This window comes from Microtus ochrogaster, chromosome 7 (assembly GCF_000317375.1).
Source record: "Microtus ochrogaster isolate Prairie Vole_2 chromosome 7, MicOch1.0, whole genome shotgun sequence".
Classification (NCBI taxonomy): Eukaryota; Metazoa; Chordata; class Mammalia; order Rodentia; family Cricetidae; genus Microtus; species Microtus ochrogaster.
The window spans coordinates 12,735,777-12,762,035 of NC_022014.1; the positions used below are offsets into that span (position 1 = coordinate 12,735,777).

Consider the following 26,259-nt stretch of genomic DNA (forward strand, 5'->3'; position numbering starts at 1 on the left):
GGGCCATGAACTGAGCTGATGACCCCTGGCACTCATGTCTTTCTGCTTCCTGAGTGTGGGTGCAGTGTGACCAGCTACTTTGGGCTCCTGCTGCCATTGCTTCCCTGTTAGTCTGTGTTCTCTCAAATAAACCCTGTCTCCCTAAGGTTGTCTTTGTCTGGTATTTTGTCCCAGAGATGAAAATGTCACTAGCATGCAGGACTCGCTGAGGTTTGTGTGAGCTATGAAGTGAGGATCTGTGTCTGGTGACATGGAAACAGTCTCTGTGTGTGCTTTCCCACCTGTGTCCAAGGGTGTCAAGAGCCAACTGTAATGTCACCACCTCTGAGAAGCCTCCAGGACTGCCCCTGGCACTTCATCCTCTGCATCTTCCCAGCAGCCCCGGCTGCTATGATGGGTGCCTTCTGCACTGTGCTGTCTGACTGTGTTAAATGTGAGATCTCGGATGCAAAAATAGTAGCCACTTCCAGTGGACTGAGTGAATGCCTGCCATAGAATGCTTGTCCTTGTGGCCCCCCGGTTGTACTGCTGGAGTATTTTTATGTCCCTTGTTAGCTCTGCAGGCCCCTTTCAAATGTAGACAATGTGCCTTGCTGTGTACTGGCTGTGGCAGCAAGCACTGAGGCAGAACAGTACTGAGGGTTGCACAGTGCATACTGGAGTCACCTCGAGCTCCCTCACTGTCTGCTGGGAGCCCAGGTGTCTGTACCTGTTTCTTCATTTGGAAGTTGGGGACATTGGGAGGAGATGGGATGGGCGCTGTGCTGACTTGCGACACTTTTGTTGGCTTGATTCTGACTTGGAAGGGCATCTCCTTGCCTGTGGACTGAAGTTGCTGCTCTGGTTGAGAGTGGCTGGAGATTGAGATTTGTAGCACGCATTCTGCTAGGGCAGCCCTGTAACAAATGTGCCATAAGTGCTGCGAGAGGCCCTGCTTGATGATTGTCTTAGTAATTAGCTTGAGTGAAGGTTCCATGTGTCCCCTGATGAGGACACCAGTCTAACAAAGGACTTCCCTGGCTCCTGGCAATGGCTGGCACCTGCGCAGGTGCGCGAGACTCCCAGCCAAGCCAATCCTTGGCTTAGTCCCCCTTTCAAACCCACCAGGCCCAGGGGTTGGCTGAGTTCCGCACCCGCCTTCCTTTCAGCAATGGTGGCTCAGTGCACTGTATTTGGCCACTTATCTGAGCATGAACCAATTCCTGCTCATTTTCCTGCACATTAGAATGCTGCTGTGTGTTGAGCCTCCGCTGGAGGCTTTGGCAAGTTTTTGCCACTTCATTCTTAAGGCTTTGGCCTAAATATCTTGGATTAAATGTCATTCTTAAAAAGATAATGCTGAAGTTGCATGTGTGTGTGCACACACACATATGCATCACACATTTTTTTTTTTAAAATTTTGGGTTGTGCGCTTGTGCATGTGGAAGTCCAGAGGAGGACTTCAGGTATCTTTTTCTGTCACCCCCATTCCTTTAAGCTAGGGTCTATGTTTCAGCTGGGCTCCTGCTCAGTGAACTGTTGGGTCTTCTGGGTCTCCCTGGTGCTCCTGCCTCTCACCATTGTCCATATCTTACGAAATGCATGGCTGCCTGTGCCATGCTAGCACCTGTACCTGCAGGCCTGGCAGCATATGGGACTTGGGCTTTCCACATTGCCAGTCCCACTGTCCCTTGCTTTTCATTCCTCTGTCAGCAGTCTCCTTGTTAGGTCCCATCACCTCCCTTTTGTACCATCTTCTTTCTGCTGGCCTGCGACTGAATGCCAGCCTGCTCCAGACTTTGCATTTAATGCTCTCCTCCCAAATGCTGTCCTCCAGATCCTGACACAGCTGGGCCCTGCTCAGGGTACCAGGCCCAGCACAGATGCCATTGCCTCTGAGGAGCCTTGTCGGGCCACTCTCCCACTTCACCCTGGCACCATGCCTTGTTTCCTTGATAGCAGTTTGACCCTCTAGCATGTTCATCCATTGCACTGGCTCTCTGGACGTGGCAGGGCATCTTACATTCCTGAGATACCAGAGGTTGGCATGCATTTCCTATTAAAGGCTAGGGAGTGAATATGAAGAAAGGCAGGGATAAGTTTGTAATAGGTAAATTAATACATGAATAAAATCAGTGGAAACAAAAGGCAGAACAGGATGAAGTTAGCCTATGGGTTGTCTCAGCCCTGAGCTAGTTTTAGAGCTCCTCACATCAGGACTTCACTTGATTTGCTGACTTCAGGCTCAGTGGAATAGTCTAGACGGCACATGGTAGGCCTGCCCCACGGGCTGATACTCTTGAATCTGTGCTAGTTGCTGAGCTGGGCAGTAGCAGAAATAGTGGAAGAAGACAGTCCTTGTTCTGGGGGTCCTAGAGGGTGGAGAGGCCTGTTATTATGTATTCATTGGTTCTGGTGGTAGGACAGGAGCCCAGGGGTGGTACTCTCTATGAAACAGTAGATGCCAGCCTTCTTGGGGATGCCCTCAAGTTTCCTTTCAAAAGATGGTTAGGGTTTGTCAATTGGAAAGGTGTGTAAGGGGCAGCTTTATTTATTTCTTTATTTTGTGTGTGAGGTCAGAGTTGGTCATCAGATGTCTTCCTCTGTTGCTCTCTGACTTACTGTCTTGAGACAGGGCCTCTCAGTGGACACTAAGCCAAGTGTTTTGACTAGCTGTCCAGGGAGCTCCCAGGTCTCTGCTCCACAACGCCAGAATTATAGGCACACATGGCCACACTTCTTTTCTTCTTCTTGAAGTTGCTGGGATTCAGACTCAGGTCTTCCTGCTGGGAGGAGACTTTTCTAGGAGTGTGGGAAGGCGACTTGTTGAGGTGAACAAAAGGGGTTGAGAGGGCAGAGGCCATATCAGCGAGTCCTGCATACTGTGCTTGGAGGTTTGATCATTGTCCTGTACAAGTGAAATGTCACCGAGGATGCAGAACTGTAACTCACGTAGTCAGAGAAGCATTTTCCCCAGGTGCAGTGTGGATCAGTATCTTGGTGGTAGGGGCACAGAGATCTGAAGAATTAGAAGGAGCCAGTTCTCCCAATATCTGGGGGTGGGGAGGACAATAGTCTAGGCAGTAGTATTGTCAATTGTCAGCCCAGTGGAAGTTTAGCCATGGTGCTTTCCTATGGTCTGGGGCTGGTGTAACTGTGTGTATTTACTGCGGTTGTCAGGTGTGTTCTTTGACTGACTGCTTCTCACTTGGAAGCGAGCTGGAGTTCAAAGGGAGCAGCCTGAGCATTTGACCTGTTTGAGCCATGGGTTTTCTTTCTTGGGCGGTGGAGTTCACACCGAACACATTGGTTCATGGCTTTTAACTCCTTCCACTGCTGTATTTGACTTTGTAGTGCCATAGTATAGCAAAGTATGAGTGAATCAAGAACCTGCCGTGTTTAGTCTTTGGCAGGACGTATCGGGAATGAGTGCCAGTGGAGGCCTCGTGCTCTACCTTGAACACAGGCCTATTTAGTCAGTCACTCTGAAGTGCAGACTGGCTGGAGTGACATCCCATCTGCAAACACCTTTTTCCTTACCACAGTCTGCTTTCTGCTGTCTACGTGTCACAGAAAAGGCCTGTCAGCTAGCTCAGTGATTCAGTGGCCTGAAAAGATAATTCGCTGTCATTTTGTCTCAGGTCAGCTCGTTTGTGCGTTAGTGTAAAGAAAGAGTGACGCGTGCAGGTGGAAGAGCACCAGCTTCTGAATGCTGACTCAGCTACATGCACTAGAAGCTTTCTGTTCTGGGCTCTACAGTCACTCCGATAATAAATAAGCTTTGGTTCTCATTTGGAGGGGACGGTGTGTCATCTAAGGCCATGGACGTTGGTTTCAGAAAACGGAATGAAAGTTGGCTGATGTGGAAAGGGGGTAAATAGGTTTACATGACACAGGTACATTTCTGGTTCAGGCATGATCCCCTTGTTCTCTCCATGTGGGTTTGGTCCCAGACTGTCTTCTCTGGGCAGGGATAGCATAAAGTGACTTGACTGTCCTTCTTTTCAGGTTTATAGATAGTGGGAAAGACAGCTAGCTTCTCAGCTTGCAACAAAAGCTTGTGGTCTGGAGATGTGGCTCACGTGGTAGAGTGCTTGCCTAGCATGCACAAGGCTCTGGGTTCAATTCCCTGTACCACATAAAGCAAATATGGTGGTACATGCTCATAATCCTAGTACTTGAGAAGTGGAGGCAGGAGGAGGAGATGTTTGAGTTCAGTTTGGGCTACATAGTAAGTTTCTAAGCCAGCTTGGGAGAATCAAAAAATTGTGTCTAAAGCCGGGCGATGGTGGCGCACGCCTTTAATCCCAGCACTCGGGAGGCAGAGGCAGGCGGATCTCTGTGAGTTCGAGACCAGCCTGGTCTACAGAGCTAGTTCCAGGACAGGCTCCAAAGCCACAGAGAAACCCTGTCTTGAAAAAGCAAAAAAAAAAAAAAAAATTGTGTCTATATGGAACATGTGCAGTTTTTTTCCTGGTTGTTCTCTAAATAGCATTGCACAATATTTTTAAAGCACTTCCTTTGTGTAGGGCTTTATAAGTCAATCACAGATGATATACAAGAGGGTGTATGCACATACTATGCTCTGGTGATAATTTGTTTGTGCTTTAACAAATAAAGCTTGCCTGAAGCTCAGAGTGTGGAGCTAGCCACACTAGTTAGCCATAGAGACCAGGCAGTGGTCGCCTTTAATCCAAGCACTTGGGAGACAGAGTCAGACAGATCTCTTTGAGTTCAAGGCCAACATGAGATTGAATCAGTCTAAAAGAGAAATAGAGCCAAGTGGTGGTGGCTCATACCTGTAAACCCATCACTAGGGAGGTGGAGATGGGAAGTGATATAGCTGTGTAGAGAGAGGAATATAAGGTAGGAGGAGACAGGAGCTCAGGATTCAGTCTGAGGTTTCGTAGAGATGGCATTCAGTCTGAGGATTCCTAGGGACGAGGTAAGAATTAGTGACTGGCTGCTCTATTCTCTGATCTTTCAGCATTTGCCCCTATGTCTGACTTGGGATTTTTATTGTTAAGACCAATTAGAATTTGCTCTACACAGAACAGACTTAAGCATATATTTTACTACGAGTGTGTGTATGGGTTCCAACCCCACTCCAAGATCCAGAGTGACAATATGGTCAGTAGTGGTGAGAGTAGCAGTCAAGACAGGAGGCTAGCTTGAGAATGCGGTTAGGAGATCACAAAACCTCTTGGTAGAACAAATGATTCTGGAATATATATGTGTGACAGCCACAGAGATAGGTGCTGGGTCCACAGAGATCACAGATAGGGCCTTGTCAAAGAGCTGCAAGAGGTGACAAGGGACTGGGGTAGGGTGCAGAGTGGCCTGTGCCTGGAGGGATGTTATACAAAGATGATCTTGGAGCGCAGTGGAAGAAACCTGCCCTAAGTTGTACTGGGCAGGGCTTCATGCTGAGGTGTGAAATTTGATCAGGGCTGATCCTAGCATTGAGCCACATCATCATAGTCATTTCCACCTTTATCCCAGGGAGTCACTGCAAGTGAGAGGGGACCAACGCAAAGTTGGCTGTGGTGGTGCATGACTGGAGTCCCAGCACTCATGGGGCAGAGATCTCCTGAGTTTGAGGACAGCCTGGTTTCAGGGCAGCCAAGACTACACAGAGAAGCCCTGTCTTAAACAAAACAAAACAAACTGTTGTAAAGACACAAATGCCAGAGAATCTGAGGATTCTATGTGCATTTCCTGCCTCAAGTTCTTTCTGCTTTTATTTGTGTGATCACTCCTACCAATAGCTTCACCAGCAGTGTATTTGGAGGTGCTTAGAATGAGGAAGACCAGTTCAACTGAATATCGTGAATTAAGTCATAAGTAGCCTGTGGTCCATGTATATTTATGTTACTCTTGCAAACTGTGATTTCAGGCCAACCATGAAGGTGAAAGTTTCTGTCCTTGGTCTAGGAGCTCTGCTTTGGGAGATCTGGAAGTGGTTAAGGCTGGGGGTACCTCAGGGATATTGTGACAACTCACGACATGGCTCGTTGACATAAGGTGCTTCATCTATGTCCAGAGGAATTTTTTACTTTCTGGAAGACCCTGTATTGAGATCTCAGTTTGCCAACTGGCTTGTAGATGATAAAATCACTGTGGATAGAATGGCTGTGTGATTTTCCCTCGTTTCTCTGACTCTTGAGAGATCTGATTTCAGTGGCCTGTGACTCTTGCAGCTGGCTGTCTTGCTCAGAACAGGAGTCATTTCACAGTCCTTGTTGAGCTCTGCCAGACACACAGATGGGTCATTCACAGAGAGGTGACTCAAAGGTCACCTGTCTGGACATCCAGACTGCCCAGAGCTTCTGTGGTCCAGTGGACGTCTGTATTCTTGGAGGTCTTGTTCCTTCCCTGGTTCACTTGTCTGCTTTGTCCTTGTCTGAGTTAATTCCACCAAGTTAACTTGGCTGAGTTAAGAGCCACCAAGGAGAAGACATGTCTGAACTTCAGGGAGGGGGCTTGGCCATGGCTAAGAGGAGCAGCATGGCCTGGAGCTGGTGAAGGGGCTCAGGGCAGAAGGAACTCACAAGCACGGGTGCCTCGAGTTCCTGAGTTGGTTGGGGACAAAAGTCCAAATAATTTACATGATCCGTGGGAAGGCACAGAGTTGTGATGTGGTGATGAGATTTAATCAAGGTTTCAACATAAATGCTATTTATGTGTGTGGATGTGGGGTGTATGTGTATGTGCTGTGTGTGTGCATGCGTGGAGGCTAGAGGGGGACATCGGGTGGCCTGCTCTATTACACACCAACCTCAGTTCTCTTTTCCTCCTCCATCTCCATTCAATGGGGTAAGTAAGGCTCCCCATGGGAATCAACAAAGCATAGCACATCAAGCTGAGGCAGGGCCAAGCTCCTCCCCACCATAGGCAGTACTTACCTTACTTCTTTGAGATAGCATTTCTCCCTGATTCTGGTGTGAGGCAGGGAGCAAGCAATCCCTAGTGCTCCACCTATCTCTACTCCATACTGGGACAGCGTTGTGCTTGGCAATACCTGGCTTTTGATGTGGTGCTGGGAATTTGAGCTCAGTCCTCATGCTCTGCAGCAAGTGTTCTTATTGAGCCATGTCTTCAGTCCATAAACAGTATTTTGTTGGTTTTGACTAACATTGTTAAGTGAATTGTTCCTTATGGCTCTTCTCTTATCCCCATTTTCTGGCCTTTATACTTAAATTTAAAATACCTCAGAAATTCTTTTATTGGTGTGAAATAAGCTATGAGGAACAATAGGAAACATTAAGTCTCCTTGGTTTAGGTATCCCCGTTGGCCAGAGTCCCACAGCAAGGCCACACAGGGAAGCAAACCCAACTTTGGTTCTGTGTGTTGCACTTCTTCCTGCTTCCTGCACTGCTCTGCTGTGGAGGCCCCCATCCCTGACTTGCCATAGGTGCCCTGGGCACTGAGTGGCTTGGAGTCTTACCTGCTCTTGTACTACTGCCTTCTGAGAGGTGACTTCTCAGGGCTGCTTTTCTCAGGGAGAAAGCTCAACCACACCCCTGCTTCACCTCAGCTGCTAGAAGTTCATGGGGTGATGTCTTGAGTTATTACTAGAGAATACATGGAAAAATACAGAAGAATGGAATGCAGATGGCTGGGAGAGGTGACTGGTTACTTAGGTGAGGGTCCTTCTGTGAAGGAATGAGCAGTCATCACGCCCAGCTATGGAGGTCTTTGGACAGCAGCCCCATTACATACTCTTTGTCCTATTAGCTCAGGCTTCTTATTAACTAAATCTTACTTCTTAAATTAACTCATTTCCATTAATCTGTGTATCGCCAAGAGGCTGTGGCCTACTGGTAAGGTTCCCATGTGTCTTCCTCCTTCTGCAGCTACATGGTGTCTCTCTGACCCTGCCTACTTGCTCTATATCCATCTCTTCCAGCCTGACTATAGTCTGCCCTGCCATAGGCCAACGCAGCTTTATTCTTTAGTCAATAAAAACAACACATATACAGAAGGACCTCCCACACCACTCCACTCTGGAGTCATCTCCCAAGAAATAGCATCTGTCTGGTGCTCCTGAGCGCTGGAATTATGGGACATGTAAGGTAGTGAGTGGCATGGCACCCATCAAGAGCAAGGAGCAAGGAGCCCACAGTTAGTCTGTGATCAGTTTGTCGACTCAAAATGGGGCCAAGAGAAGGTCCCGTCCTGGCTAGATGCAGGCCTTTGAGATTTTCTGCCTTGGCTTCTATCAATGCCATGCAGGTGGGAGGTAGACAGATTTGTCACTGGATTTTGGCCAGCTCTGCAACAGCTTGACTCAGGCTGGGCTTGAGAAGGGAATTAACGCAGACAGACAGACAGACAGACAGACAGAAAGACAGACAGATAAACAGATTGACTTACCACCTTGTAAGCTGTCTGATGACTGTGAAGGCAGTGTTTGAACACATGAGCACTGTGAGTATTTGTGAGCAATGTGTAATGGGAAGACCTGGAGATGGAGTGGTGCCTTGTGGCTCACTGGACAGCTGCTCAGCACTCTGCTCCTCTCCAATAAGCAATATGTTAAGGGGATTTTGTGTCTGGCAGGTTTTCTCTTTGCAGGGAGGAAATGATTCTATAAACCAAAAATATTCTTAGTCTTTAAAAAAACTAATAATCTTGGCCCTGAAGTAAGGAGGACCAGTAAATAGCTTAGCATGCTCTCTCTTGAGGGGTCTAATAAGACATTCTAATTATTTTCCACTTAATGCTTTGGTAATTTCTAAAAGATTGGTTTGGGAATAATTTTTTGGGAGTCCCTTTGTTTATGGGGTTGGTATTCCAGGGTCATCTGCATTGTCTCTGTGCTGTTACTAGGTTGCTGATTCTTCTCTTGTAAAGTTACAGCAGGTATTGGCCTCTGCTACATGTTGGTCATTGTTTGTTATCAATTCTGCCCACTATAATCATATGTTGAAGCCCCACCTCCCAGTGTGAGTATATTTGGAGGTAGGTCACATAATGAGATAAACAAAGTTAATCGAGGCTATAACAGCACGGCTCGTATCTAGTTGAACTGTCCTTATAGTACAGGGAGACAGATGCCAAGGCTCACACTCAGAGAGGGTCACATGGGAACACAATGAGAAGATGAAAGAGAGAGACTCCAGGGGAATCATATCAGATACCCGAGTTTTGGACTTCCAGCTTCTAGACCTGTGAAAAACAAATGCTGGTTGTTTCAACCAGCCTCGGGTGTTTTGTTACACTGCTGACATCTCATAGTTTTTCTTCAGGTTTGGGTCCAAAGCTCTGCTCTTTATCAGTTTGAGTCTTGGGATAAGTCATAATCTTCTGTAGCATGGGTTTTTGTATGTCCCAGGTGTTATATATAATATATATCCAATGTAATATTATCTATATATTATATAATAATGCACATGATGTTTTAGTTTGAACCATGACACACTGGGTCTTGATCTCAAATGCTAGTGCTCAGGGTTTGTGACCTAGGCATTGGTGGGTAGGGAAGTCTGCTGGCTCTAGGATAGACTGTGGGGTTCATTACAGTTTTGGCTCTGCTGGGTGTGGTCACGGGCCAGTGTCTGGGGCACCATAGCTGTAGTTTGTTTAGCTGTGTACTGGGATGGAGTGGAGCTGAGCCGGGTGACACCAGTAGTAGGGTCTTAAGGCTCTGTTTGAGTCCAGATGTGACTGTCCTGTGTTCTTTCTCTCGTAGTGTGGGTGTGTGTTGGGTAGGTAGTATTTTACATAAAGACGCTGTGTTCACAGCAGTCCCCACTGGCCTTGCTCTCTCACTCCCCGTGGTTTGTCTTGTCTCAGTGCATGGTCTGTAGTGCTCTGTAGCACAAATAATAAAAACCCAGAGACAGATATTGGGGTTCAACCTGAAAACCGGAAAGGCAAAGCAGCCAAGCCACTAGAAAAGTCTTAACTTTATCAAGGCTGGGTGACTGAAGACTAAGCAGACTAAGCCTCTCTCTCCTCCCATTTTATATTCCCTCTAGTGCTGGGATTAAGGCTGTGAGCCTCCACAACCTGGATTTGTTTCTGCATTGATTTTGTGTAGCCCAGGGTGGCCTTGAACTCACAGAGATCTGTCTGACTCTGTCTACACTGCCTGACTTCTAGTGGCTTAGCTTTGCTCTTCTGATATTCAGGAAAGCTTTATTTATTAAAACATAAAGTATCACTATAGTGCTCAATTATTTTCATTTTAAAAGTAGCTTTATTGAGATATGTAACATATGTTACAAATTGGCCATCTAACATGCAGGTCAATGTTTTTAAATACATTTATGTTGCTAATATTTTTTATATTTTTCTCCTTTCTCTTTTCCTCCTATCATTCTTCTTTCTTTTCTTCCTGGGATGGAACCCATGGTCTTGGTCATCTAGTGAATTCTGTACCACACTGGGCCACAACTCTAGCCCCCTTTTCAGTCATTCTTTTAAGTGAATAAGTGCATAATTTAGCACATTTAGTCACCTTGTGATGAGTGCTTGTCATTAGAAACAAGAAGCAAGCAGTGTGACACACGACAAGTCAGCCCTCACAGACAGGCCAGCGCTGTGCGGCCATGCTTGGTCCTCCGTCTTTGACTTCTAGTGATTATCCAGTCTTCTTTGTCCTAGACCTCATCTCCTCACCATCGGGTCTGCTGGCTGTGTTCCTTTCTCTTGTTGCTATGCTAGAGCACCCAGCAAAAGGCAGGCTGAGGAGGGAAGGGCTACTTCTCAGATAGAACAGCGAAGGCAGTGGTGATCTGTGTGGACACCCTGTTAGTAGAAGTTTGTAGAGTTCAGACTAAGGAGCAGTGCTTTCTTCACCTTGTAAAGTGGCAGGACAGACACACTAACTTTTTTGAGTTCTTGGCTATCACAGAGACTTGGTATTGTTGTTCTGAGAATACCTGTGTTATGGTTTAAAGCAAATGTGTTGGTATATTATGTCCTGATGATATCATTCTGGTAGTCCTTGTATGAGGGGAAGAGAAATGCAAATACATAAAAGATTGGGCTGGTAACGTGGGTTGGTGGGTGAAGGTACTTGCCACAATGTAAGTGGTTAAGCAAACAACCTTATCATACTGAATTTGGAATTTTAAGATGAAATCATGGAAGATTTTATATTAAGTATTATGTTTATACACACCTATACAATATGTATGTATGTATATCCCTGTGTGTAGATATTTATAAAGTCTCAGAGAAAAGTATCAAATCTGCTATCCCAATATGCTAGTGATTGCTTATACAGATAGCATGTCTTGCACATGCCTCCCTATCCTCTAGGTGCCGTTTCCGGGCACATTGCCAGTGTGTGCTTGCCTTACCATCAGCCGTGGTGCACACAGTTTGACATGTTTGTGCTCTGTGGCTGCATCACTTGTTGCCATGCGTGAGAAGCGAAGCTTTTTGCTTTCCTCAGGCTTGTTCTGTAGTTGTATCTGCAGTGGAGCCCGCGGCGACCTCCCCGGAGTTCTTACCCATTGGTGCTGCTTCTGTTCTCTCCATTTCAAGCCAACTTTGCTGACTCCCAATCCTCACACCCCATTTTCTTGTATCATAAAGTGTGCCCCTGCATTCATTTGAAGTGTGCTATCGGAGGAGGTTAGTCTTATTTTTCTTCCTTGGAGAGCACTTGACTGCAGAATTGTCTTCTCCCTGAGATCCTGTCATTGTCACTCATGTCAGTATTCCTGGGTATAGCCTGTGCTCTGTGGCTGGAAGATCCAGATGTTTGTTGTGACAAAGGCACTTGCATGAAGTGCTGTTGGGTGACCATTCCTATGGTATCCTCTCCAGGCTCCTGTCTCTGAATGCTGGATCTTTGACATTTACCGCTTTGTGACAGGTCTCTCTTTTATCACTTCATTTCTTCCTAGTTTATCGAGACAGCTTGTGTTCACCTTCTCTGTTTCCATTCCTATGTTCTGTCCTCGGCACTGAGTTTTTCTAGTTGTGCTTTGCACTGTTCTTCTGTGGCTTCCGTTGTCTTGAAATAGAAGCTTACAGTTACATGGGTATTTTTGGTTACCTGTCGATGCTGTTCCCCCTTCTCCTCTTCCTTCTTCCTTTTCTCTTTCTTCTCTTCCTCTTCTCATTGTAAGTCAGTCTTGCTGTGTAGCCTAGGGTAGCCTGGGACTAACAACTGTAGTCAGCTGACCTTACACCTGCTGTTATAGGCATGGGGACCCTCCTGTATCGTTTCCAGGAACCCGACCACTTGCTTCTTGGAACCTTGGGCTTTGCCTTCCTCCCTCACTGGATTCTTTCTCTGCTCACTGTTCTGCTGTCGTGTCCTCCCCCCCCCCCCCCCCGCCTCCATGGGGCTCCATCGCCATGTAAGAGAGTCTGTGACCCGTCTTGAGAGGGAACTGTGGCTAGTGGGGTTACCACCACCTTGTTATTTGGAGAGGGAGAACCTCTGGTTCTGCTGCAACCTTACCTGCACTGGCCAGCTGATTTGGGGACCCCTTGCCAGGGCTGAGAGTGGTTATGTGTTTGAATCCATCTGCATAGGTGCTGCCCAAGCCTGTGGCTGTGAGTTTGCCTTGACCTATTTAAACTTGGAAGTATGCATGGAGGGCTTCACCTCTGGTTCCACTGGAAACACCGTTCATGGGCTTTGGTGTTACTCCTTCATTATTTTTTCTAATGTAGGAATTTAGAGTTATTGAAAAATTCTGCTGTCATTGCTGTCTTCCTAGAATCCCTTTCTAAATAGGCATTTTTAATAATACTCTTAAATCCTCCCTTAATAATAATCCCACCTGACAAAGCACAATGCCAGGAAGCTGCCAGTGAGGGTAAATGGAATGCAGACAGGCAGCTGGTAATGCGCCAGCCAGTTACCAAAGATTAGAGCTCCTTGTGCTTAGACGTGACTGCTCTGGAGCTCCCCAGAATGTGCTCCCACACCACCCTTATTCTGTCAGCCTGGAGTCCAGAAGCACACACCTCTCTATGTAGGAATATCTACTATAGTTTTTCAATAATTTGTCCTCAAGTTTTGGGGTAGAGGGGAGCGCAGTGTTAAGGGCCTAATTGTGTACTGACTAATATTTAGTGACAAACTGCTGAAGGAGTTTGGTTTTATTTCTGCTGTGTCAGTTCTTACAGTCATTAGTTGTCAAGAAGAAAATAATAGTTTCCTTAGAAGTGTGACTCACTTGGTTAGCTTCCTGGGGCTGACTTTGGAGCAGTGTAGTAAGTGGCCACGCTGTAGTCACTTAGGCTGTAGTGTCTCAGCCCCAAGCCATAGCAGGGCAGTGTCAGCATGAACTTGTATCTAAGGTTCTGTGGTAATCTAATCTTATTCCAAAGCCCATGTTTTACTCCTGAAATTCCAAGCCCAGTGCTGTTTGTGGAACTTGTCTTACTGCAGAGTTTGTACAGTAGGCATCCCAGACTGGAATGCCCATAGACCAGGTCTAACAGAAGTGAGGCACTGTCTTAGTGTGAGAGATAAAGGAAGTGTCTGGAGGAACTGTGGGAAGCACTTTCCTTGTCTAAAGGGGCAACAGTCACTTTGTACTGACCCAGGGTCATTGCAAGGCTTCCAAGGCAGTTCTTGCTCTTGGCTTTTTCAGGAGGAACCTAGACCTTTAAGTGAAGTAGCCTTGAATTGTTTGCACCTACTTGGAAACTCCATGCTCTGTCTGAGGCTTCCATAAGCCTGGGAACCTTTAGTCCACAGTTCCAATTCATGAGCTGTAATAATCTTCTCTCTTCTGTGGCATTTCTGTGTCTTTGCTTTGTGGCCTCATTTGTTGCATCTTGTTATGGTTACTGTTTTAAAATTCTTCCTTCATTCACAGTCCAGTCTGCTGCCTGTGGTCTCAAGAGGCTTGTTATTCAGACACTGTGTCTCAGTCTGCCCACACTGCACCAGTACCAACACCTACAAAAGCCTGCATCCCCAGCCTGCTGTCCCTTTCCCCATTTCTCAAGTGCAGGTTGCAAAATAAGAAGGGCAATCCAACCTCCCAATTGCTACGTAGGGTTTCCAGGTTCTGTTAGAATGGTTCAGCCTGTATTGTCATAGAGCTTTGAACCTGGGTTGTATTCCCTGACTCCACCTAAAGTTTGTTACTCTGTGCTTATATTTGCCAAGCAAACATCCTTTTTAATATATTATAAGATATTCCATTCATCTCCAAGTTCTTCTGTTTAAACCATTGTTATAAACCTCCTTTTTGAGGAGCAAGAGGGGTAGCGGTGGGAGCGGTGGTGTTTGTTTCCCAAAGGGAGCTGTGTTTGTGAGCTTCAGTGTGCATGTGTGTGGAAGCCTGAGGGTCATATCAGGGGTCTTCCTCGGTCGTTCTCCATATCACTGAGCCACGAGCTCACTGATTTGGGTAGAATGGCTGGACAGCAAACTTCTGGGGTCTACCTGTCTTTGCCTTCCCGCTCCTGGGGTTGTAGGTGCCTGCTCCCACATCCAGCTTTTTGTGTTACTCTGGGGACTGAAGCACATCCTTCTGCTTGTGTGCAAGCCCTTTACAAACTAAGCCATATTCTGAGTCAAGGAATATATTTTTTAAATTTTATGTTGTGTAGTAATTTTAGACTTATAGAATAATTATAAAGATAGTAAAGTATCTTTGGGACACATTTATCTGTCTACATATCTCTGTTTTATTTATATACATAAGCTCTTTTTTAGTGCATGTAGTTAAGTTAAAAGCAAGCATCATGATGTTTTGTCCTTGAACACTTTGACTAAAGTGTGACAGGAAGTGAGCACCGATGCAATACTATTATGAGTATGGATATAACATAAGGAAGTAAGCGCCAGTACGGTATTATCATGAATGCAGTATGGATGTAGCATACAGGAAGTGAACACCAGTGCGGTATTATCATGAATGCAGTATGGACGTAACAACGGGAAGTGAGTACCAGTGCGGTACCATTATGAATGAAAGTGATATGTTGATTCTTATTTACATGGCCAAGGGGACACAGAAAGAAGACCAGCATTCACATGGTCTTGCCTGAAGTAAGAAGTCAGCTGCCAGGTTGCTATCTGAATGCCTTTAGTAAGTGACTTCTGGGGGCTGGAAGTAAGTGAAGTATGGTTTCAGCTCTTGAGCTGAGAGAGCCTGTGGTTTTCCCATTGTGCTCAGGATATTCCGAGGTATGTCTTTGGCCATTCATTACCTCTATCTGTTCCTGGAACCTTTTGGTCTGTTTCCTTGCCTGGGATCTGAAATGTAGGCCCCAGCATGACATTCTGAGTAGAATTTACCAGGTGGAGTTTATAGGAACAATAGGGAGATGGCTCTCCCCAGTATCCCCAAACTGGAGATGTTGTTACATATCTCTAGCCACAGAGCAGCGGGAGAAGTTCAAATCCCCTTGCAGCCCTTGGATGTTGTCTTATTTGAGGGAACTGGAGAGAAAAGGAATTGGCCCAAAACTTCTTATGTCTGAGCAGGCCCTACTGTGTTGGGGGCGGCAGTTGAAGAAGAGCATTGCCCCTGCTGGGTCTCTGTCACCACCATGGTATGGCAGAACAGCACAGTGCTGTGAGTGGATGGCAGAGTGCCCTGGTGGTTTATTAAAGTGCAGACTCCAGGTCCTACTCCAGGGGATGTGATTCCCGAGAGGGGTCTGGGAATCTGCTTACTCCTTCTAACTTCGTCCTTCATACACTAACTTGTGCGCCCCACGGGCAGGGCCTTCTCCTTGGCACTGCAGTGCAGGGGCGGCAGTCAGAAGCCAACACTCACACTTGGCTGCTCATAGCCTCATGCCGTGCCCACCCTCACCATTTGTCCTAGACGTTTCCTGGCCTGAAGAATAATGGACACCAGAGTGACTGAGGACAGAGTGACTATTGTGTGCAATAGTTATATCTCCTTAGCCTTCACCCTTATGACCTTGACATTTTAAAAGATGACACCTGTTTACTTTGCAAAATGTCCTGCTGCTTTTATTTGTTGTCTCCTCATGATTAGATTCAGTTTGTGCATCTTTGGTAGGGTTATCATTTAGGTGAGTCAGGTCCTCTGCGCACCTCTGTAGGTGGTGTTGCACTTCCTCCTGTCTCCGAAGAGCTTAACATCCACACTCAGTTCAAGTGCTCTGCTGAAGCTGCTCTTTGCCCTTTTGCAAACGGTATTTTGTGAGGAAGATTTTGGAGCTATGGATATTCTTCTGTAATTAATTTTTCATTTATTAATTTTTATATTAACCATTTCTGTTTCATTCACTATCTCATAAGTAATTTCTTTCACTATTTCAGTGGTCAGATTGCCCCAGCTTTGCCCAGTGGAGGTGCTACTGTGTTCCTTGGGGATGGTCTCATGAGGTCAAAACAATCTCTTGAATTTTGACCTTCCCAGTTTTCCCTTACATATTTCTTCAGTAGCAAGAGTCTGGCTCCTGAATAAATTTGTCTGATGAATTTGGTTATTCTTTTAATTATTTTTTTTTCTTTTGAGGCAGGTTTTCTCTGTGTAGCTATGGCTGAACTGGAGCTCACTCTGTTGACCAGGCTGGCCTCAAACTCAGAGACTGACCTGTTTCTGCTTCCTGAGTGCTGGGATTAAATGCATAGGCCACCACTACCCAGCTACATTTGGCTATTTGATCAGTTCTCCTTTAAGTGATTTGCCACTACTGGCCTCAGAACTGAATAGTTCAGGAAGGGAAGACCCTGCGCCCTGCTCCACTCCTCACAGGAGTTGGATGGGTTGAATTGCTGAGATCCAGACATCTCAGGTCCATTCTTGGATGTCCTTGTTCTGAGTATCTTTCCTGGGGTGATATCTGGGCACTTCATAGATGTTTGTCAAGGTGCTGAACGCAGACAGAAAATCAGGTCAGCCGTAATAATGGCACAGGGTGTCAGAAGGCATGCCACAGGAAGGGACCGTGGTAAGTTAAACTCTACAGCAGTGTAGGGATTGAACTGGATGATTGGCTGAGCATCCCTGGGATCCCTGACAGCTGCAAGACAGGAAATGTGAGGGTCCAACCTGAAGAGTACATTTATGGAGGAAGGTGTAGTAGCTTCCTATACTGCCGGTGATCTCACTGCCATGGAGCCTGGTGGGAATCCTTGACCCTCAGAACTGTTCTTTGTAGTATAAAGGCAGTGTGGAAGACTGGTCCCCTTCTGACTCTGGAATCCCACTACAAGGTTTGAATCCTAGCTCTTGTCATTTGCTAGGGAAATTATGTAGCTTCTCTTTGAGCACTTAAGTCTGTGAGTATTGACAAAGCCTCCATAGCCCTTCTCCTACAGCAGCCCTTGCTTGTTGTAGGAACTTGGACTGCAGCAGTGTTCTGTAGAGAACTACAAACATGTGTTACACTTAGAGTAACAGTAGACTCCAGGGTAGAAAGCCTCCACAAGAGGGGAGGGTAGGAGGAGACTAGGAGATATGCAGTTAGCTTTGATAGTACATTTTATAGTGATCTTGAGGCTTTAGGAGTTGTTTTCAATACCATTAAACTTTTGTTTAATGACCTGATTTTTTGTTTAAACCTTTTGTTCCTGATGTTAACCCCAAAACTGGAAGGAGAAAGATCGCTGACCCAAACCATCATGGCCAAATTAATCAAAGCCAGCTGTTTTGTTCATGTGCACAGGCCACCTCTCCCTAAGGTGGGGTTCCAGAGGCTCCCACTGGATGTGAGGAAGACAAGTTTTCTCTAGCTCGGTGTGTGTGTGTGGGCTTCCAGGTGGGAGATTTGGTGGGTACAGTAGGCTGGGTTACAGGAGCAGGACATAACAAGGTGGTCATTACAGCTTTTTGAAACAAAGACGTGGTTGCAAGGTAGTCTTAAGGTGGTCACAACAACAGGTGACCAAAATAATGGTTTGAACAAAGCATGGTTGCTCTTTCCTGGAACAGGCAGTGCAGAACCATTTTTAGTTAAGCCCAATCCTTGGGAAACAGAGATTTAATTATAAAGAGCAATGAGCTTAGTTTGTCTTTCCTATAGATGGCTTTTAATCCCAAAATGGAGGCAGGCTGGTCCATTACTACCTTCTTTAGGTAGTTCTCATGGCTTTATGAGACCATCTTCTAGAAGTTTGGTGTAGCTAGATGCCGTGTTTACTGAGTATCAGTGGCTAGTAGAGTTGAGGTACCCTAGCCCAAGCTTTCACAGGCCCAGGAGAACAGAGTTTTGTAGGTGTGTCTTATGGTGGTGTTTTGATGCCTGTGAATTACCAAATGCACTTAACAGGTTCGTTGGTTTTGTTTTGAGTAATTATCGTTTGAATGGTGCTGTTTGGGGCTGCTGGTTGTTTATTCTGACATCCACAGGCGTAATTGCCTTGACTTGCGCACATTAATTACTGCAGTCACTGGAAGCTGTGGGAGAAGCACTTGCTGCCACCTACTCCATGATTTACATCTTCCCTGAGCTTTCAAAGGAAACTGCAGGGTGGCCAGCAGGCAGATCAGGGCTGGCAGCCTGAACTCCTGTAGAAATGCTTTCTCTCCTCCTCTGTGGCTACTTGCCAGGCCTTCCAGTCCTGACCACCATCATTTCTTGGCTGGTTGACTGCAATGGCTGCCTTCTAGAAGGCCCCTGTGTCCCCCTCACACCATTCCTTGGGTGCTCTTGGTCCTTGCCCTGGCTCAGGGGTATTCATGACTTGTGCCTGGTTCTAGTCTCTCCAGCTTCCTGGGGCTTTCCCAGCCCTTCCCTCTGGTCTAGTCTTGGGTCTAGCAGCCTGCATGGAACACTTAAAAATGCAGGTTTCCAGGCTCTGCTCCCTTGCTCTGAATCAAATTTGCATTTTAACAGCTGTGCAGGTGACTTACTTGCACCCTGTCCTTCATCCTGATTCTGGAAGCAGGAATCTTAAACCTCCTTCAGGTTTGTCAGCTTCAGAACAGCCCTGTAGACCCTCTATAAAACATTCCACCACCCTGTTCCCTCCTTCCCACTCCCCTTCATTTTTATAAGATGCGGTGTGGTCTGGAACTCCGCTACCTGTTTGCTGACCTGTAAGGTTACAGCTCTTTTGTGAATCCCACCTCTGTGAGGATGGGGGGACCCATTCTGTCCTGTGCCCGTACATCATGTGTCTGATGATGCTCAGCACCCGTGAGAAGTCCAGAGAAATGGTTGTTGGAAGAATTGTGCATGCTGTGCCAATCCTCAGAGCTTGAGTTCTGCTATTTAGGGAAGTGAAGTGAGGTGCAGAGAGGGCCTCTGCTATGCTCAGCTGGATGTAAATAGGGCTTTGACCTTCACTTTAACGAAGGGTGGAGGTCAGAGAAAGTTTATTACCTTGGGCAAGCTATTTTTTAAAAAAGACTTTTATTTATTTATTATATATATGGTGTTTTGTCTGCATGTATTCCTGCAGGCCAGAAGAGGGCACCAGATCTCATTATACATGGTTGTGAGCCACCATGTGGTTGCTGGGAATTGAACGCAGGACCTGTGGAAGAGCAGCCAGTGCTCTTAACCTCCGAGCCATCTCTTCAGCCCCCTTGTAGTAATAAGAGCGGTGGGGCTGCGTCCCCAGCACCCCGGCCACCTGCTAGCTTATGCCCCGAAATAACAACACACAAATTGTATTCATTTAAACACTGCTTGGCCCTTTAGCTCTAGCCCTTACTGGCTAATTCTGATATCCTGATCAACCCATCTCTAATAATCTGTGAGCACCGGTCTTACCGGGAAGATTCTAGCCTACGTCCATCCTGGGTCGGAGCTTCATCGCGTCTGTCTGCCCAGGAGCAGGGCATGGTGTCTCTCTGAGGCGTCTGCCCCCAAGAGGAGAGCTGTTGAGTCTGAGCTCACTTCCTCTTCCTCCCAGCATTCTGTTCTGTTTACTCCTCCCACCTATGTTTTAACCTATGAGGGCCAGCCAAGCAGTTTCTTTATTTTTTTAACCAATGACCTTCCTCCATCAATTTGACCACCTCTGAAAGTCTTACCTCTGTTTCCTATATTCTGCTCCTAGGCTCAGCATCAGGAGTAAAAATGCCTCATAGGATTACCATAGGGATAAAGTGAATGAATGCACAAAGTTGCTTGGATCAGTTTAAATTTAGTTAATTAGGCTGGCACTGTAGCTTGTGCTTAGCGGTAACATGCTCACCTGGCATCTGAGATTTTAGGTTCAATCTAGGTACTGCCTTTCCCAATTCCTCATCGTTACAGAGGGTCAGAGGCCTGGGGAGGGCTTAGCTGGGTCATGTGAGGTTAACCAGAGTGTTGGTTGGAGTTCTAATCACTACTCAAGGCTTGATGGGGCTGTAAGGTGTTCTTCCAGGCTCACTCACGAAGCTGCCAGGCGGCCTCTTTTCTGCTCTGTGGCTTCTCATATGCTGGCTGGGAATAAGAGATGGGAACCTTTTAGAGAAAGATACTGTTGTAGTCTTCTTGTAATTGATCCCAGAAGTGACACGTGACACTTCTGCCACTAGAGGGAGTGAAGAAGTGCAGTTGACCCCCAGGAAGCAAATATTACAGTTGTTAACAGGGTGAGATATTTATGAACCACTTGAATTATCACTTGATAGCCAGTGAGTGACAAATGAAAATGGGGAAGAGCTGTTGTCACTGTCATTGCTAAGTGTCTGAGAGCAGGAGCTGAGGTTGCTGTCACCGCTAAGCTAAGGGTCTGAGAACTGGTAAGAGCAGGAGCTAAGGTCACTGTCACCATTTAAGAGCTGGTCAGAACAGGAGCTGAGATTCGAACCCCAGGATGGCTGGCATTAATGCACTTCAGTGCCACTGGTTGTCAAGTGTCAGGTATTAATATATTATAATCGTAATATGGATTATGTAGTGAGCAGAATATGCATTCTAAATGACTTCTCTGACTACAAGGTAAGGCCTTCCTTATGCCGGACACGATAGCTCAGGGAGTAGCTGGTGATGTCCAGTGTCGGTGTATGCCCTCACACACCTACAAACACACAAGTAAACAATTAATGTTATAAAAATTTTAAATTAGTCAGTTTTTTAAAAATTTTTTGCTTAATTAATAGTTGTCCAAACTATGAGAATTGTTTTCCTGGGCTAGTGATATGTGAAGTTTAAAAGAAGAAAGAAAAAGCAGAAAAGGCACCTTTTAAATGAGCCAGATTTCTGTGACTGTCACAAAAAGCCAAGACAGTCAGCAAAGAAGAGAAAAAGGTGTTCGGTCTCACAGTTCTGTTAGGCTTTAGTCCGTGGTTTTTTGGCTGCTTTTGAATCTGTAGTGAGGAATCATTCCCTGGTGGGGCAAAGTCGGTCACGGTAGGGCCAGGAGAAGAGGAAGAGGACAGATGGGGCTGCCAGGTCCCACTGTCTCCTTCAAGGGCACTCAGCTAATGATGAAGACCTGCTAGGTCAATGGGTCTCTATTGTGGATCTCTACCCCTTGGGGGTTGAATGAACTTTTTACAGGGGTTGCATACCATATATTTACATTATAATTCATAACTGTAGTAAGATTACAGTTATGAAGTAGTGGTTAAATAATTTTGGGATTGGGGACACCACACATGAGGAGCTATATTAAAGGATCCCAACGTTAGGACAGTTGAGAACCACTGCCCTAGATGCTAATTTTCACTACCTCTCAATAGAGCCAGGCCTGTGGAGGACATCAGTGGCAAGAACTCCTTTGATTGCCACCTTCCCTGAGTCCCTAATACCTACCTAGCTTCTTTTACTGGCACAACCTATCTGACTGCTATGGTCACTGAAGTCTCTCTTCAGAGTCACACTATGAGCTGCGTGTGTGGTTCCAATACTCAGGAGGCAAAGGCTCAGGGCTCACCTCATGTTCAAGGCTAGTTAGAATAATGAAGATGGTCTCATCATACACTGTGTTCCTAGTGGGTATCTGGGTGTGATGGCATTTGCCCTGTGGCTATGTAAGGTGTACCCACTGGGAAAAGTTGGGCCAAGACTGTGCAGGGCCTCTTGCTGTCTTCTAACTTTCTGCAAATCTTTAGCTATTTCAAAATAAAAATTTAAAACAATAACTCAGTTTGGTTGTTCCTAGGGATCAGTGGCCAGCACCCCCCCCTGGCCAGCACACCAGGCCTTTATCCTTTCCAAAAGAAGTACACATTCTCACTTGAGATTTTTCAGGCCCCAGAGGTGTGAAAGTGTTAATTTCCCACCAGGGCAAAGCCAGCTGGATTAAACTGTCAGCTGCCGAAGATATCCATCCAGTGAGCTGATATGTTCACCATGGCAATTCCTAAGCACGTGGTGCTTCCTGGATTTGACCCTTATGTTCTCTGTCCCCAAAGGGAAGTGCTGTCTTTATAGACTGCATTGTGATGTGGGGCACTGGAAACACACAGCTAAATATGTGTATAGCATTACACCAAGGAACCTATTTCTGCCAATAGTCTGAGTTAGTGCTTGCTGTGGTGCAGTTGAAGAAAACAGCTTGGTTGCAGAAAGTGTACGCTATGGTCCTGCACCATACGCTGGACTCTGTAGGAGTGTGCGTGGTTTGTAGTGGTTAGCTGTGCATGCTGTAGGGCATGGCAGTGCACACCAGGTTTGCCATTTTCCCTGGAGCAGGGAGAGCTGGAGAAAATGACAAGGAACATGATTTCCTTCTAGCCAAAAATGTTAAGGGAACATGTGTTTTTCTTTCATAAAGCATTCTCGTTTGCACATGCCCTGAGTGTGACAGGAGAGAGGAGAGTGTTGATGGGCTTTCTTTCAAGGTGCTGTGTTTTCATCTAAGTGCCCCTTCTTAAATGTGTTCTAACTGTTGGGATATTTTGCAGTGAGTCTTTATTTGTATAGTCATAGAAGAAATCTGGTTTGAGCCCTTTTTATTGTGAAGACAGAACATTTGAGTGTGTTTAACAATACACTGGAGACCTGGGGTGGGAATTGAAAGGGAGAAATAGAATGTGGGCAAGGTGTAGCTGGTGAGAGACTAAACCTTGGTCTCTAGAAGAACACAGGAAAGTCTGTCTTGAGACAGAGAGACCTGGGGGTTACTGGCGACCTTGGCCATGATCTTGTTCAGAGACATTATCTGTCAAAACTCCTCTCTTACCGAACTGGGAGACTGCGACAGGTCCAGGTCCATTGTTATTTTTCCACAAATGTTGGGTGGAAGAAAGTGCTTGTATGTGGTTCAGTGAGCCTATATGGGTCCAAACTATGTGATCTATGTGATAGATATAATGGATGAATGCATGCATGTGTGATTTGGTGAGCTGACATGTTCAAGGGCTAAGCTATATATGGTTGATGGTAATGAAATGTCAGGTTCTTTTTCTGGAGCTTCATGTCACATGACCAGCCATGTACCTGGGGAATGGATTTGGGAAGTAGGGTGAGGTTATAGCCCAGTGTGTGTCTACATTGTAAGACAATGGGGTTGGGGATGGATTTGGTCATGGTTTTCCCTGGTGTCCCAAAGTAGAAGTTGTGCTAGTTCCTGGGACCATATATAAACACTTAGCATTACGCAAGTCATGCAACACACAGTAGTTGGTGCAGGTGAATTGTGTGTAGTGTGTGTCTGCCATTGGAGAAAACACTATCAAGGACCTGACCCAGAATGGCACCTGGTAGTTTGGTGGGTTCACATAGCATATGCTTGCATTCCAAGTCTGTAGGCACAGGGACCAGTTGGCATTCACCAACATTCCCCAAAGAAAGCCCCAGAAGTATGCCCCGTCATTTTCAGTGCTGTGATACAGGACAGCACATTAGCATTGACAAGACACAGCTGCGTCTTTTCCTCACACAGATCCCTCCCCTGCTTAGGGTGGAAAGTGTCAGTTTTTAAATTTGTTTTTTTTTTTAAACATTCTTATACCTGCAGAGAAAACGAGGTGCTCAAAGTCCAGCTGAAGAAATATGTAGGAGCTGTCCAGATGCTGAAAAGAGAAGGTCAAACAGCAGAAGGTGAGGTGGAGCATGGGGGAGGGACTGACTGTTGGATGGGCAGGCTCCAGGAGTGGATGAACACATACTCCGCTGAGTAGAAAAACGGTGCTGGTGGGGTTCCAGAAAACAGAGTGAGACAGAAAACCCTGCTGGGCATTTTTGCTAAATGAAAACTAGGACTCACTAGACTTAGCAACAGTTGTATGATTTGGGCACTTTTATGGACTTTAGGTGGATTATTGTGAGCCTTCTGGAATGGCTGATTCGCATGAGACCAGGGATGTAAGCAGCAGAGAGTAGGCAGGGTGAAGAACCAGACCTCCCGGAACTTAGAGTTGCTGGGCTACAATCCGACCCCTCTTGTAGTTTTTTAATGTCCCTATCAGTTTTCTCATATGTAAAATGGGGTAGTTGGCATACCTGCTTTGCGAGGCATGAGGTATAGTAGCGTAAGGATTGGCACAGGACAGGTACTGGGTAATGTAAATGGTACAGCTCGGATGGAGATGTATCCTGGCAGCCGGGAGCCAAGGAATACCACAAAGTCACAGTGCACAACAAACAGCACACATGAGATTTATTGGGAGGGAAAGAACCAGGAGGGTGGCTGCCTCTGTTCAGGCGAGAAACAGCAGAGAACTGAGCAGAACATAGGCTTTATATTGGGTTTCTTGCAGGGAGGGGGGAGTTTCCAGGTGACATGGGATTGGAGGAATTATGTGGCCTGATCTTGGAAGCTCAAGCTCAGGGATTGGGTGTTTTTTTTTTTTTTTTTTTTTTGGGTGGGGCCCAGCTACTCTTCTACTATAGCATTGGGAATGAATGGCCCTTAAAGCCATTAGGTCATTAAGGAAAGAAACTTATGGCCTGAATGGAAACTTGCATTGAGAATTTACGAAGTTTACTCAGGGAGTATCTGCCCATTGCAGGGACAGGCTTCCCTGCCACTCGAGTTGATGTGAATAGCCAATAGGTAATGCTTGGCTGTTGGTATTATTTAATATTTTAACTTTGACAGTTTTATGCATATGTGCAATGTGTCGGGATTGTATTCACTCTTGCTCCTCTCTCTTACCCTCTCACTCCTGAAAACCCCTGTCTTTCCAGCTAGTATCCTCCTATGTTTATGGACCCACAGCATTTGCATATGGAGGCCAGAGGCTAACCTCTATGGTGTTTATTATTAGAGTCATGTTATCTCACTGAATCTGGGTTACAAGCATATATCATGGTGCCAGGTTTTTTTGACACAGCTGCTGGGGATGCCAGATCCTCGTGCGTGCATGGCAGGCACTTTTCCAGCTGCACCATTGCCCAGCCCTTTGGTTTGCATTTAGAAAGCACAGCACTCTGAGATGCATTTCTGAGCCAGGAGTTTTGGAGCACTTTCCCCAAACGCACAAGCAGAGCCTGTGGTGTACAGATTGCAGCAGAAGTTCCATTTCTTACACAGCAGCCCGAGTGCTCTGAAGCAGAGCTGGGGTAAGACTTTTCAGCAGGCACTGACTTGCAGTGAGATGACAAGTAGTGGCAGCTGCTTTCCGTGCTCTCCAACGCATCTTCTGACATTGCGGTGGTCAGGGCTGAGCTCAGTAGTGGGCACACATCAGCTGCCCTGTTGCTGCTTATGGCGTCCTGCGGTTCTCTCCTTTTAGCCACAATTATCAAGGAGCACCAGCCACAGTGTGCCAGCACCATGAAGACAGCCTTACACTCAAAATTAGGGCCAAAAGTTTGTTAGTTCAAAGCTAACCTGAGCTTTATAGCGAGACACTGTTCCTAGCATCCGGTCCTTTCCACTGATTTTGGCATTGCAAATTACACACGTGTAGGTACATAATGAACACTCACGTGATGCTCCATAAGCGTGTGTGTTGATGTACTTTCTAAAGCTGCACAGCAGCTTTCTTCCCAAGCTCTGATCCTCCTGAGAGGTCTGGACTCCTGCTCTAGCCCTACTCTCCACCTCTTCACTGCCTGGCCCCGGTGCCTGCAGGCTCATGGAACCTGAAGGAAGGCTGCTTTGCCATTGGATTATCGATGGCCCCTGGCTTCTGGTATCAGGGATGGAAACAGCAATGTCTGAATTCCTGAGTTATAGGAGGGAACTGAGAACACATTTTCATAGCGTAAGCATAAAGTGTCTTTTAGTCCTTGTCAACACTGATTTAGCTGTGAGCTCACTAGAGGGAAAAGACTGGGAATCTTTTTAGCTACCGAGCTTTGCAGTTGGCAGTAGTCCTCAGGGCTCTCCCAGACTTGCACCTTTGTCCTTATGTTCTTGTTATGGACACATTCCTCCAGGTTTTAAAAATAAACAACATAATATTAATTAATTAATTAATTATTTAATATTCTGTCTGTGTGTATGTCTGCAGGCCAGAAGAGGGCACCAGACCTCATTGCAGATGGTTGTGAGCCACCATGTGGTTGCCGGGAATTGAACTCAGGAC

The 26,259-nt window shown here is 46.2% G+C and overlaps 1 protein-coding gene across 2 annotated transcripts in view; it reads left to right on the forward strand.

Annotated features, from left to right (window-relative positions):
* The window catches only part of Snx29 (sorting nexin 29), a 442,208-nt gene that overhangs the window by 166,397 nt on the left and 249,552 nt on the right, over nucleotides 1-26,259 (forward strand). For both annotated transcript variants that reach the window (XM_013347415.2, XM_026780573.1), the window contains one exon: nucleotides 23,742-23,824. In XM_013347415.2, coding sequence (XP_013202869.1) covers nucleotides 23,742-23,824 — 83 coding nt within the window. The remainder of the gene's footprint in view (nucleotides 1-23,741; nucleotides 23,825-26,259) is intronic.